At 41.2% G+C, this 12641-nt stretch overlaps 1 protein-coding gene and 1 long non-coding RNA gene across 4 annotated transcripts; both read right to left on the bottom strand.

Moving 5' to 3' along the window:
• Positions 1–6263: 6263 nt before the first annotated feature.
• LOC120287275 lies at positions 6264–8794 on the bottom strand. Its single transcript, XM_039300022.1, has 2 exons — positions 8333–8794; positions 6264–6392 (listed from the first exon to the last, which is right to left on the bottom strand). Exons 1-2 carry the CDS (start codon positions 8792–8794, stop codon positions 6264–6266), a joined length of 591 nt encoding a protein of 196 aa, XP_039155956.1.
• Positions 8795–9859: 1065 nt separating this feature from the next.
• On the bottom strand, positions 9860–12484 carry LOC104414591. Of its 3 annotated transcripts, none has more exons than XR_005545337.1 (2): positions 12377–12484; positions 9860–11726 (listed from the first exon to the last, which is right to left on the bottom strand). It is a non-coding gene; the product is annotated as an uncharacterized LOC104414591 (long non-coding RNA). The 3 variants fall into 3 exon arrangements; XR_005545338.1 differs by having other exon boundaries at positions 9860–11884; positions 12377–12470; XR_005545339.1 differs by having other exon boundaries at positions 9860–11878; positions 12377–12470.
• Positions 12485–12641: the final 157 nt, after the last annotated feature.

The raw sequence follows: 12641 nt of genomic DNA, 5'->3' as shown, positions 1-12641 counted from the left end.
TCCTCCAAAGCTTCCTGTACTTCATTCGGAATTTGAACCGAAGATACAACCAACATGAACTGCTTCAATGGTTCAGATAACCTTCTAGTTGATACATAATTTGTGATGGAATATTTCAATCTCCTTTCTCCAGCATCTAGTGAGTATCGATTTGGGGGCTTTTCCCGATTATGCCTAACATGTAATTTATATTCCATTGACATATTAGATTCATCAAACAAACCAGAAGAAGTAGAAGAGATTACCTTAGGAAAATCCTCACGAACTTGGTTGGGTACTAAAGGGCAAGGGGGCTGCTCAACTTGTTCACGTGTGGGTATTTCGCCCTTTGTTGGATCCTGCGAGGCTTCTGTAGCTACACTTGTCGCAAATTCACTAGCACTAGCACCATATGTCACCTGCTCAATAGTTCCACCATTAACACCAGTCGTGCCAGCACCACCCACGGTTGCTCCAACATCAATCAGAGCCTACCTAGCCCCGTTATCACCAATGTTGGAGTTATCATCAACATTACCACCACCCCCAACAACCGCGTCTCTTTCTTCGAATATAACCCTAGAAATAATCTCCCACCAATTCTCCATTTCTAGCCAATTCTCCCCCTCAAAGGTAGAATTGGTACTCGAGTGAAAGAACTCTCCTTCAACAAATGTGACATCCATAGTCATATAAGTTTTTTTTAGTAGATGGGTTGTAGCATTGATAACCTTTTGATGAGTACCATACCCCAAGAACACACACCGTAAAGCACATGGATCAAGTTTGGTATGTTGGTTCTTCGGAATGTGAACAAACGCAACACATCCAAACACATGAGGAGGAATTGTCAAGACTGATGGCAATGGTATAAATGCATAGAGTGCTTGTAGAGGCGTATGAAAATCTAGCACTTTCGAGGGCATTCAATTGAGGAGATGCACCGCCGTGGCAATAGCATTATTTCAAAAACATGAAGGAACATGTCCCTCAATTAAGAGGGTTCGAGCGGTCTCGAGAATATAGCGATTCTTCCTTTCAACCACTCCACTCTGTTGTGGAGTTTGTGTACACGAGATCTCATGAATGAGACCATGTTGCTAAAAGTACTCCTTGAGATGTCGATTCACATACTCTCCGTCATTATCACTTCGAAGAACTTGTAGCTTAGCATCAAACTGTGTTTGAACCATCTTGTGAAATACTTTAAACACATTAACCACTTCATCCTTAGTTTTCATCAAGTAAAGCCAAGTCATACACGTGTAATCATCAATAAAAATAACAAACCACCAACAACCCGAGATAGCAGTAATAGGAGAAGCACCTCACACATTAGAGTGAACTAACGAAAAAGGCACGTTATTCTTATTCAAACTAATGGGAAAGGAAACACGGTGGCTCTTAGCCAAAATGCAAGTCTGACAACGGAGATCCAACTCTTTTAGATCCAAAAATAATTCAAAAAATAGCTTTTTCATATAGCCAAATGAAGGATGTCCCAATCGTCGATGCCAAAGCCAAATCTGTTTTTTTTTTATTGCTAGGTGAACCTCGAACTTGATGTACACTTCCAAACTTAAGATCATCCAAGTAATACAACCCCCCTGGTTTAGTACCACATCCAATGATCTCCTTCGTGAGGATATCCTGGAAAAGACTGAATTGAGAATACATTAGAACAATACAATTCAAATCTTCAGCGAGCTGTCCAACAAAAATTAATTTCGTGGTCAATGACAGGACAAGTAAGGTGTTAGGCAATGACAATTGAGGGGAAACCGTAACCACACTAGCCCTTGTCACTGGGTATGTATTCCCATTTGCATTTGAGATACTGCATCGTCTTGGTTTTGTCATGCTCACAAAATCATCTGGGCTAAAGGTCATATGCTCCCTAGCCCCCGAATCGATAACCCATCCATCACAACTATTGTGATTAGGGAGAACTAGCGCACAACCACAATTACCTTGGATATTACATGAATTGAACGTAGCTGGTTAGTCTTGAATTTCAACTTTGGGCACCAAAGATAGCTGAGGTTCCATCTTAGCAAAAAAAATCTTCCATTTTCTACTGTTAGTACTCCTGTCGGCTTGTTTTCGCGCCTTCAATTCCTTCCACCACTTTGGATAGCCATGGAGCTTAAAGCAAGTCTCTTGAGTATGCTTAGCATTCCCACAGTGTGAGCATCCTTCAGATGAAATTGTAGTTCGTGAATCGTTATTCCTCCGCCCACCCCCTTGCGTAGCTCCTGATTATTCATTTGTAGAATTGACATTACTGGTGATTCTCGAACACTTGTCTTGCTTCCTCGTGCCACCATGGCAGCAGACCCAAACGTGAAATCAGTATGGGTGAGCATCACCGACTGTCTCTATCCTCCCTATAAACCCGTGCATATGTTTACTCGACAGTTGGGAATGGTTGCATTTGGAGAACATCCGCTCTCACTTTGTCTAGACGATAATCCAACCCATCAAGGAAGACATACACCCGGTCTTCCTGAATGGCAAGACTGTACCGCTCAATATCACTGGGATGTCATTGGGTTTGGATGACGGAAGTTGATCTCCCTCCACAAACCCCGAAGATTATTGTAATAAGCTTCAATTGTCTCTCCACCTTGTCTCATCCGAGTCACCCGCCTTGTTGGAAATATGGAAGTACCGATTCTGAATATCAATAATTGATTCAGTTAATCGGTAATTAGCTTGGTAAAATAGGACAAAGAATCATTATGTAAATCAATGTATATTTCCTTATTTTTTTCTTTTCTATCTTATTTCCTTCCTCCAGTATTATAAGTGGAGAATCATACATGTACAATAGATATACATAATACACACAATTATAGTTTTCTTCTCCATCTATTTCACTTTCTTACATGGTATCAGAGCGACGCGTTCTGATCTAGCTTCCGCAAATACCTTGAATTGCCTTCGGTAGTTTCTTTTTCGATTGTTGTTGCAAACTTCTCCCTGCAAAACATATCGACTGGCCGTTAGGAATTCATTCATCAAACATCATGCTTAGAAATCAAAGCAACAAATCCAGCAGCAGTAACAACGATCAAGAGATGACCTCACATGTGGAGGAATCATTCGACACCAACAACTCTCCTGAGAATCTGGCACCAGACCATATTGCTCAAACTCAGATTTTGCAGCAAGCATTCTCAGCTCCATTACCTACAACTATTCAACCATTTGCTATGATTCAAACCCAGGGTCCAGTCCAATGGCCACACATCAGCTGGTATCCAATTCATGGCCAATGGGCCACTGAATCTAGCCATATGTCGACTCAGCAAGGTTTACCAGAAGAAGAAAATGTGTTAGGATCTAGAAATCACCCTTAAGGACATGGACCAACACAAGAGAATTAATTTAGTGGCGGATCAGATAGACAGATTGGGTTTTGGATATGGATCTACTCCACTGTGGCCGGGACGAATCCTTACCCTATTCCCCAACCCGGTTTCTTACCCTATGTGTTTCCCTTCAATGGAAGTCGTCTCGAGCCCAGCGATCCCCTTTACACGTCGTTGGCCAACGGACCAAAGTTGTGACTTATTAGCATACAACTCACCGGACCTGACAACTATAATACCTGGGCTCACGACTTTCGGCAAGCGCTCGTGACAAATGACAAGGACGGCTTCCTAGATGGAGCCGTCCCCTATCCGACCGACGAACGACTGCGACACCTTTGGCGAAAATGTAACCAGCTAGTTCGTACCTGGATTAGGAACTGTCTTGCTCCAGATGCTGCGGCTGGGCTTCCACCAACCGAGGACTCAAGGACCACCTGGGCAAGCATTCGGGAGATATATGGACGGCTCGATCTGGCGAAACTCTTCACCATTACACAAGCTATCTCGAAACTTAAGCAAGGGAACTCATCAGTCGCCACTTGCTTCAATCGCCACTTAAGCAAGGGAACTCATCAGTCGCCACTTGCTTCAATCGCCTCTCATCTCTCTAGAATGAGCTTGAAGCGGCTGAAGAACACCTCGAGGGCCCTAAGACAACGCTGCAATAGTACCGAGCAATCAAAAAGAGAGAAAGTGACTCATTTTTTTTACTGATTTTAAACGAAACATACTCACATTTCCGATCACAAATCTTGGCAATGGACCCGATGCCCTGACTCGGACGGATCTACCAACTGGCTGTCCAAGAGGAAAGCCAGTGGCAAGCCACGACCGAGCATGGAAGAGCCGGCGCAGGAGTCGCCCTTGCTGCTATTCAAAGAGGCTTTGACTCGACGGAGGCGTTGCAGGGTGTTCATGGAGGTTGTGGCCTTGCCGGAGGAACGGAGGGTTTCGAGCAGAGAGGGGGAGGACGATTTGGGGCCGCTTAAGGAGGGATCTCTAACCCTAACCCTAACCCTAATTTAAGAATGAACGGCTGGGATGGTGGAAGAAGATTCGACGGCTCACATTCCATCACTTATTCGGCCAAATCCAACGGTCCACAGTAGAGACGATCGGACGGCTACTGTTTGCCCGCTTATTCGACCGAATCAAGTAGCCCCTATTTGGCCATGTCAGCACTCGCATATAGGGCATTGGGTGGCCCACGTCATGCCACATCATCCAGGGCTAATGGGCAAAATTTCAAAAATAAGGGTAAATATTGTGAATATTGTAAACGTCATCACCATACTATTGACATATGCTGAAAATTACATGGAAAGCCAAGTGAAAAAGACAAGGGAGAAAGAAATTGCAGCTTACGAGGTTTCAGCAAGGAGAATTGATAGTGGAAATCAAATAATCACCCAAGATCAGTACAGGATATTATGAAAGCATTGAATCAGCTGTCAACTAATGACAAGATTACAAATTTCTTAGGTACTTTTCCATACAAGACGAATTCAATATCAGTTGATGCGTGGATAATTGATTCAGGTGCTAGTGACCACATAATATGCAATGAGCAATTATTTTCTAGTATTCAAGAAAAGCCACATTCTCGCAGACGTCCGCCCGCCCAATGGAAACATTATTCATTCAGTAAAATTGGAACTGTTCACCTCAGTCCAAATATTGTTCTTAAAAATGTCATTTTCATCCCTGATTTTGAGTTCAATCTCTTGTCAGTCTTAAAAGCTTGTGAGGACAATTCTTGCCGTGTCATATTCAATTCCAAAAGTTGCTTCTCTCAGGACCCTTCGACTGGCAGAGTGATGGGCTTGGGTAGTGTCGCCGAAGGGCTATACTTCTGGACCAATCTCCAAAAAGATCTTGATTTTATCAATCGGAGCATTTCTTGTTATGTCATTGCTAGTAATAAAGATATTATTTTTCATCAACGATTGGGTCATACTGCACATTTTCCTTACTCTAAATGTCCAATATGTCCATTAGCAAAACAATCTCGAACAAAATTTCCTGTTAGCACATCGAGAGCTACCAATGCATTTTCTTTACTTCATATGGACATTTGGGGACCCTATCACATTCCACATCGTGACGGGTCTCGATTCTTCTTAACCATTGTTAATGATTATACTCGTGCTACTTGGGTTTTCCTTATGCAATCCAAGAGTCAAGCATTCTTTAATTTGTCAAAAATTTTATCTCTCATAAAAAATCAATTCGATAAACCTGTCCAAAGGATTCGCACAAATAATGGACACGAACTTTTTCTGCGGAATGTGCTTCTTTCCTATCTTCTCAAGGAATTATATAGGAGAGTTCATGTATTTACACGCCCCAACAAAATGGGATTGTAGAACGCAAACATCGTCATCTCTTAGAAGTAGCTAGAACCTTAAAATATCAAGCGTCTATACCAAAAAAAATTTGGGGCGATTGTGTGATCACAACAACTTACCTGATCAATCGCATGCCAACTAGAATTCTCGAAGGACGGACCCCCTTTGAATTGCTTTATGGAAAGTAATCAGTGATTGATCATCTTTGAGTCTTTGAGTGTTTGTGCTATGCAGCAGTCTTAGGGTCACGAAGTAAGATGGATCCTCGTGCTATGCAGTGCATTTTTATGGGATACCCTTTCTATGTAGAAAGGATATAGAGTCATGGAGATTTCTACAGGACATTTCTTTGTGAGGAGAAATGTTATCTTTCACGAAGATGTTTTTCCATTTCAAGAAGTAGCATCGTCATCTTCAAGCTTAGGATCTGATCATCAACCCTTCTTACTAGAAGAAGATTTATCTGTCCAACCTGAGTATGTACTAGTTGAACCAGGGGAATATATTTCGATCTCGCCAGGTGATTCAAACTTAACTGATGATACAATAGTTCTTTCACCTAAAGAAGATTCTTCACCCATTTCCCCAATGACTTCTTCGCCAACAATTCATCAAAAGCCATCTCCCGCAATACCAATAGAGCCAAGAAGTGAGCAGCCTCGACGTTCTGGACGTTCCACTCGACCCCCTACATGGACAAAAGATTATATATGTCCTACGTTGATTCTTCAGGTACACAATACCCTGTATCTTCTTACGTTTCATTCAATCAACTATCACCAGAACACATGTGTTGCATTAGTAGAATTTCTGAAGAGCAGGAACCGTCTTCTTATTCTGAGGCATCACGTGATCCCAAATGGAAAAATGCAATGGAGTTAGAATTATAGGCTCTTCATGAAAATCATACCTGGGATATTGTTCCATTACCCGTCGGACGAAAACCTATTGGCTGCAAATGAGTTTATAAAATCAAGTTCAAGGCAAATGGCTCCATTGAACGATATAAGGCTCGTTTAGTTGCGAAGGGATTCATGCAACGGGAAGGTTTTGATTATCATGAAACATTCTCTCCCGTGGCTAAAGAAGTCATTGTTCGCTCTTTCTTGTCTATTGTTGCCTTTCGCAATTGGCCGCTTTATCAAATGGATGTTCATAATGCCTTTTTACATGGAGATCTGGATGAAGAAATCTATATGAAGCTTCCATAGGGATTACGCAGCCAGAGGGAGTATCATGTATGTCGTCTCCGTAAATCCCTGTATGGACTTAAACAGACTTCTAGTTAATGGTATGCCAAGTTCACTGCTGCACTGACCAATGCAGGGTTTCAGCATTCCAGACATGATTATGCTCTGTTCACATGGACTAAAGGTACTTTGTCCATTTTCCTCTTAATATATGTTGATGATATTCTTTTCATGGGAAATAATGAGCTGGCTATTGCAAAATTCAAAAACTACTTGAGTGCCACTTTTCACATAAAAGACTTGGGGCCTCCTAAGTATTTTCTTGGCATTGAAATGGCTCGATCTGACAAGGGAATATGTCACAGTCAATGAAAGTTCATTCTAGAAATCGTCTCCGAGACAGGATTGTCGGGTTGTAAACCAGCGGTTGTACCGATTGAGCAGAATGCGAAGTTGACAACACATGAGTATGATGCGAGCTCGTCTTCACCTATTAAGGATCCATTACTCAAAGATCCATCAGGATATCAACGACTTGTTGGGAAATTGATTTATCTCACAATGACAAGACCAGATCTATGTTATGGCAGTACTTAGTCAATTCATGCACATGCCGAAGCAATCTCATATGGATGCGGCACTGAAAGTTGTGAAATACTTGAAGGGATGCCTAGGACTTGGCATTTTTCTGTCTCGAGATTGTGACATGAGAATGACGGCGTATTGTGATACGGGCTATGCTACTTGTCCAATGACAAGAAAGTCCATTATTGGTTTTTGTATCAAATTAGGAAAATCACTTATCTCATGGAAAACAAAGAAGCAATCAACTGTATCACTGTCATCAGCAAAATCAGAGTATCGAGCTATGGCAAAGACTATTTGCGAAATAATTTGGATACGAGAACTACTTTCAGATTTCAGAGTACAAGTCAATGGATCTAGCGAATTATTCTGTGATAATGATGCTGCACTCAAGTTAGCAGCTAATCCTATTTTTCATGAGAGGACCAAGCATGTAGAGGTCGATTGTCATTTCACTCGGGACAAGATTCGGGAAGGGATCATAGCAACGAGAGGAATTGGAACTGTTGAGCAACCTACAGACATTTTTACCAAGCCATTGTGCCAAAGACAACATGCATACTTATTGAGCAAGCTAGGTGTTCTCGACATATACAGGCCACCAGCTTGAGGGGAAGTGTTGGAAATATGGAAGTACTGATTCTTAATATCAATAATTGATTTGATTAATCGGTAATTAGCTTGGTAAAATAGGACAAAGAATCATTATGTAAATTAGTGTATATTTCCTTATTTTTTCTTTTCTATCTTATTTCCTTCCTCCAGTGTTATTAGTGGAGAATCATACATGTACAACAGATATACAGAATACACACAATTACAGTTTTCCTCTCCATCTATTTCACTTTCTTACATGCCTCTTCAAGTCATAAACTTGGGAGGCATCACTTCCATCAAAGAAGGTTGTTGCAATAGAGTCCCATACCATCTTCACATTTGGGAAGTGAATAAAATTTCCTATTAATGCAAGATCCATCGAGTTGATTAGCCACCCCTTCACAATCGCATCCTCAGTCTTCCACTTTCGAAATTGAGGATCGGTAGGTGAGGGTTGAGGGAGATCACCATTAATATAACCCAACTTGTCTTTACCGGAGATGAACATCTCCACCACTTGAGACCACAATCCATTATTTGATCCATCCAATTTGACTGAGATTTGTGCAATGGATGGCTCCTGGGATTGTGTTGATACCTGAGTTGAACTCTGAGTCAAAATCCGTGTCAGCTTCATCGTAAGATTCTCTAGAAGAGAAGCAATTGTTGAGTTCTCTCCTTGGTCTTGATGAGGTACCTCATCTGTTAGCTTTGTCATGGTTGCCAATCACAATTCCTTCCCAAAGGAATTTCTGGTCAAGTCAGATTAGTGCAACAACAGCACAAGTCAATGCTACGGCAACGATTTGATTTGGTCGGTGCGATGGCAGCACAAGGAAAAACCTAAAGTTGCAGCGGCTATCTAATCCGGTGGAAAGAGTGTGTAGCGATCAGATCCGGTGGAAAGAGTGTGGAGAAAACTAGGGTTCCTACTCTGATACCATGTTGAAAAAATAGATCACTATCATTTTTTTCGGTATATTTTTTTTTCTTTACAAGGCTATATATATATATACATACATACAAGTACTGCTAGGGTAACAATCGCCTATTTGGTAAAATACTCACTTTCTATATGCATTACCTCCACAAATCAACTCGTGCAAATATAAATATTTTCTTTCTATACATATCACTCCTACAAATCAGCTCACGCCAACAGTACCTCCCTCATAATTGTTGCAACAGTAGATGAGCAAGTCTCCATCGTATTGCCATGTTCAGTGATCACTATCTGATATAAAAATCAACCAAAAATAACCTTTTCGAGTCAACAAAACCCAACCAGTCGAGGAAAGCTACAGTGTTTGGACTACCGCCTTTATGAGTGCAATCGAAACTAAATACTAAAAATAGCCATAGCTCGAGTCGAATCAATAAGCTCCATGAGCTCTAAGGGTGTCAGCGGTTTATACTGGATTTTCACTAAAAACCAAAACATGAAGGGAACGTGTCTACTCTGACCTGATCCTGCGTACAACCCGACTCAACGACACGGTTCTGGTCGGTTCTTTTGTTTTTCATGCTATTACGAGCTTACACATGATGCTAATTACTAATCAACATAAGATTCACTTGTAACAAGATGACCACCTGACAATCACGCTCAGCAAGGACTTGCAAGGACTTCCTTTCCAAAAGGAGACAAATTTGTAAACGATAAAAAAGCAAAAACTGGAATTCCGGAACTTCATCACATGGTGGAATTTGGGATGTGAAGAGTTGCGGTAGTGAATGAGGAATGCTCAAATTGGCATTATCCATGTCAGGAGCTTCCATGCACTTCAGTTCCAATATATATTCATCCCATATAGAAAGAATTCACTACAACGGCTCTCATGTTCATTCTTCCTTGAAATATAAATTCTTCTGAGCACGCCACTTCCAACTTTCAGCACGGAGAGCAAAGATTCGGTTTTGCTTGCTTTTTAAATTGCCGAGATAGGAATTGCAAAAGTCTCATACTTCTTCCAAGACCTCTTGCAGGATCATTTGGTCCAATAACCCAAGAACACAATCAGGCAATGCCATCTTAGCATACTTGTGCAGCTTCAGTTCATCTCGGAATAATTCACTGGTAGGTCTTCCCGAGCATGAGTATTCCTTAGTTGTACAAGTCTCTGAGACTAGGTAGCTCGGCTCCCATGCCTGCCCTTCCGATTAAACACGAGTACTGTCGCCCCCTGGATCACAATATCACTAGAAGCAAATTCTCAAGGAATCGTACCTGGAGCAGCATATCCTGTGGTACCCTTGATACCAAGCAAGCTAAATTGATTCACATGATCTACCCAACCTTGACACAGCCTTGCCAAACCAGGATCACTTACATAGGCTGTCATTTCATTATCAAGAAGAACATTGTTTGGCTCCAGGTCACAGCAGATTATCAGTCGCACAGTGGAAAAAGCATTTTACCCCCATGTTGAAAAGTAATGCAGATTAATGTAGAGACATTTTCCCTCTAAGGATAATGGAAAATTGCATGCATTGGACCCCCATGTTGAAAAGTAATGCAGATTAATGTAGAGACATTTTCCCTCTAAGATAATGGAAAATTGCATGCATTGGCTGCGAACATGAACACTGGATACCTCTCAACAGGATTTTGGCTATTGGGTGGCTAAATTTACAGGAAGGAAAAAGAAGATAGTAATCAACCGCGCACAGAAATAAGTAGTATAATCTAGACATTTCTGGTGAAGGCTATTGACATGTACAAGTAAGCAGAGTTACTAGACCTACAAGTAGGAAATGAACAAGAAAATAATCAGTAAATGCCTGATACATAAAGGGTGAAGTTCTCTGTGCATGTGAGATTACACTACAAAGATTTCCGTGCATGAGAGAACTCACTATTAGGTTCCATCTGTCCACGCAACTACCAACTATCTGTAACAGAAGCAAGGAATGAGTCTCTAAGAAGATATGTTTCTAACATTCTGGTCCGGTCCCTAGTCAACTTAGAAAGGTTAAAAAAGAAAACTCTGAACATACATGAAGGACTACTAACAGAAACAGAGCACACCCAGAAACACCATTGGTTTTCCTGCTCAACTAAGGTCAACCTGCAAGCAGGAAATGAAGAAGACAGCACTCACTAAACACCTAATACAGAATATGAAGAAGTGAATTTGCAATAAAAATAAGTAATTGGTTTAAAAAGTACCAATCTCCAACTTTGTCAATCGTCAAGAGGAACCAATATCGAGTTCGGTTCCATGATCATAGTTAACAACTCTACATTAATTTCAAAATGAAAATGAGAATTAAAGTAACCTTTGTAATATGAAAGGGTTTAAATATTCTATAAAAATATTATTTTTTTTACTGAACTCAAAAACTTTGTGTTCTTCCAAGTCCTCAATTGAAAGTGAAAGTGGTGCAGATCGTAGCCAATCTTGAGCACATATACGAGCCTCCACCATACTTGGGGTCATAAAACTACGAAACGCATCAAGCACACAACCTCCTATGCTAAATGCGGCCTTTGATACTAAACTCAAGATGGGCACGGCCTCTAATGCTCTTGTTTGCACAAGGAACCCTTTCAAAGTGATCCCAGACAACGGATCTCCGCCTTCTATTTGTGGCACTAAGATCCCTCATTGTAGACATTTTGCAATCCTTCTATCTAAGAAACTTGGAACCTGCAAGTTATTTTTATAATCAGATATAATGTGCCCAACCAATTTTCCCCTAAAATCAAATAAAAAGACACGATGTAGTATGTTAGCTGTAGTCCTCTGCACCCTCTTGACAAATAACTAGAAAAGCACTATGTAGCATGTAAGCTGTAGTCCTGCAACTTTCAGGATTAAAAAACCACATTAACGAGTGAGATTACAAACTTATGACAAGCACATATATACATGCTGAACTATTAACTCTGCACAACTTCTTGAAAACAAGGCCTCTCTTCTATGACTCTGCAGAACATCTTGAAAACACCGCATACAATTGACAGGTTCTGTTCTACAAATTGCTGCTCTACGATGTATAGTAGTATTCAGCTAATTAGAGAAGGCCACCCAGAGAAGGGTTCTCTGTCACCACGCCTCTGTTCATGATTTTATGCACCTTTTCCCTCCGCCAACTGAATAATTGCACAGGACACGACTGACGAACACAACGAGCATTTCGACGTTTACACAAATCCTCCAACAGAGCAAATTTAACGCTCGACAAGCAGAATCCAATTCGACAGAGCCTTGAAGACGCTCTTCTGAACTATCTCCCGAGCGACGAAATCGTGGAAAAGAAAATAAAAAAGAGAGGAAGAGTGAATCCGAGATCGAACCTTGAAAACAGGGAGACCGAGATGCGATGTGGGAGACGGATGGATTTGGTAAGGGAGAGAGCGTTGGTTTTTCGGTGAGTTTCGGAACCCAAGCGTCCGCAATGTCCCATTTTTCTCTTATCATCCGAACCGGAAGGAGACCTGGTCTAAATATCGGGTCGGGTTTTTTTTTTTTTTTTCGGGCCGGTTTGGTTCTTTTAATAATACTATATACAATCGTCCACTTATGACAGTGATCGTCTTTCAACTTTGAGAATCATTGAGA

This window comes from Eucalyptus grandis, chromosome 8, assembly GCF_016545825.1.
Source record: "Eucalyptus grandis isolate ANBG69807.140 chromosome 8, ASM1654582v1, whole genome shotgun sequence".
Taxonomy (NCBI): Eukaryota; Viridiplantae; Streptophyta; class Magnoliopsida; order Myrtales; family Myrtaceae; genus Eucalyptus; species Eucalyptus grandis.
Note: the sequence above shows the minus strand (reverse complement) of the source record. Positions and strands in the feature narration are given on the sequence as shown.

Coding starts and splice junctions, on each gene's coding strand:
- LOC120287275 (XM_039300022.1), bottom strand. CDS start 8,794: ATGACAAAGCTAACAGATGAGGTACCTCATCAAGACCAAGGAGAGAAC. Junction 6,393..8,332: donor TTTATGACTTGAAGAGGCAT/GTAAGAAAGTGA, acceptor TTGTCCATGTAG/GGGGTCGAGTGGAACGTCCA.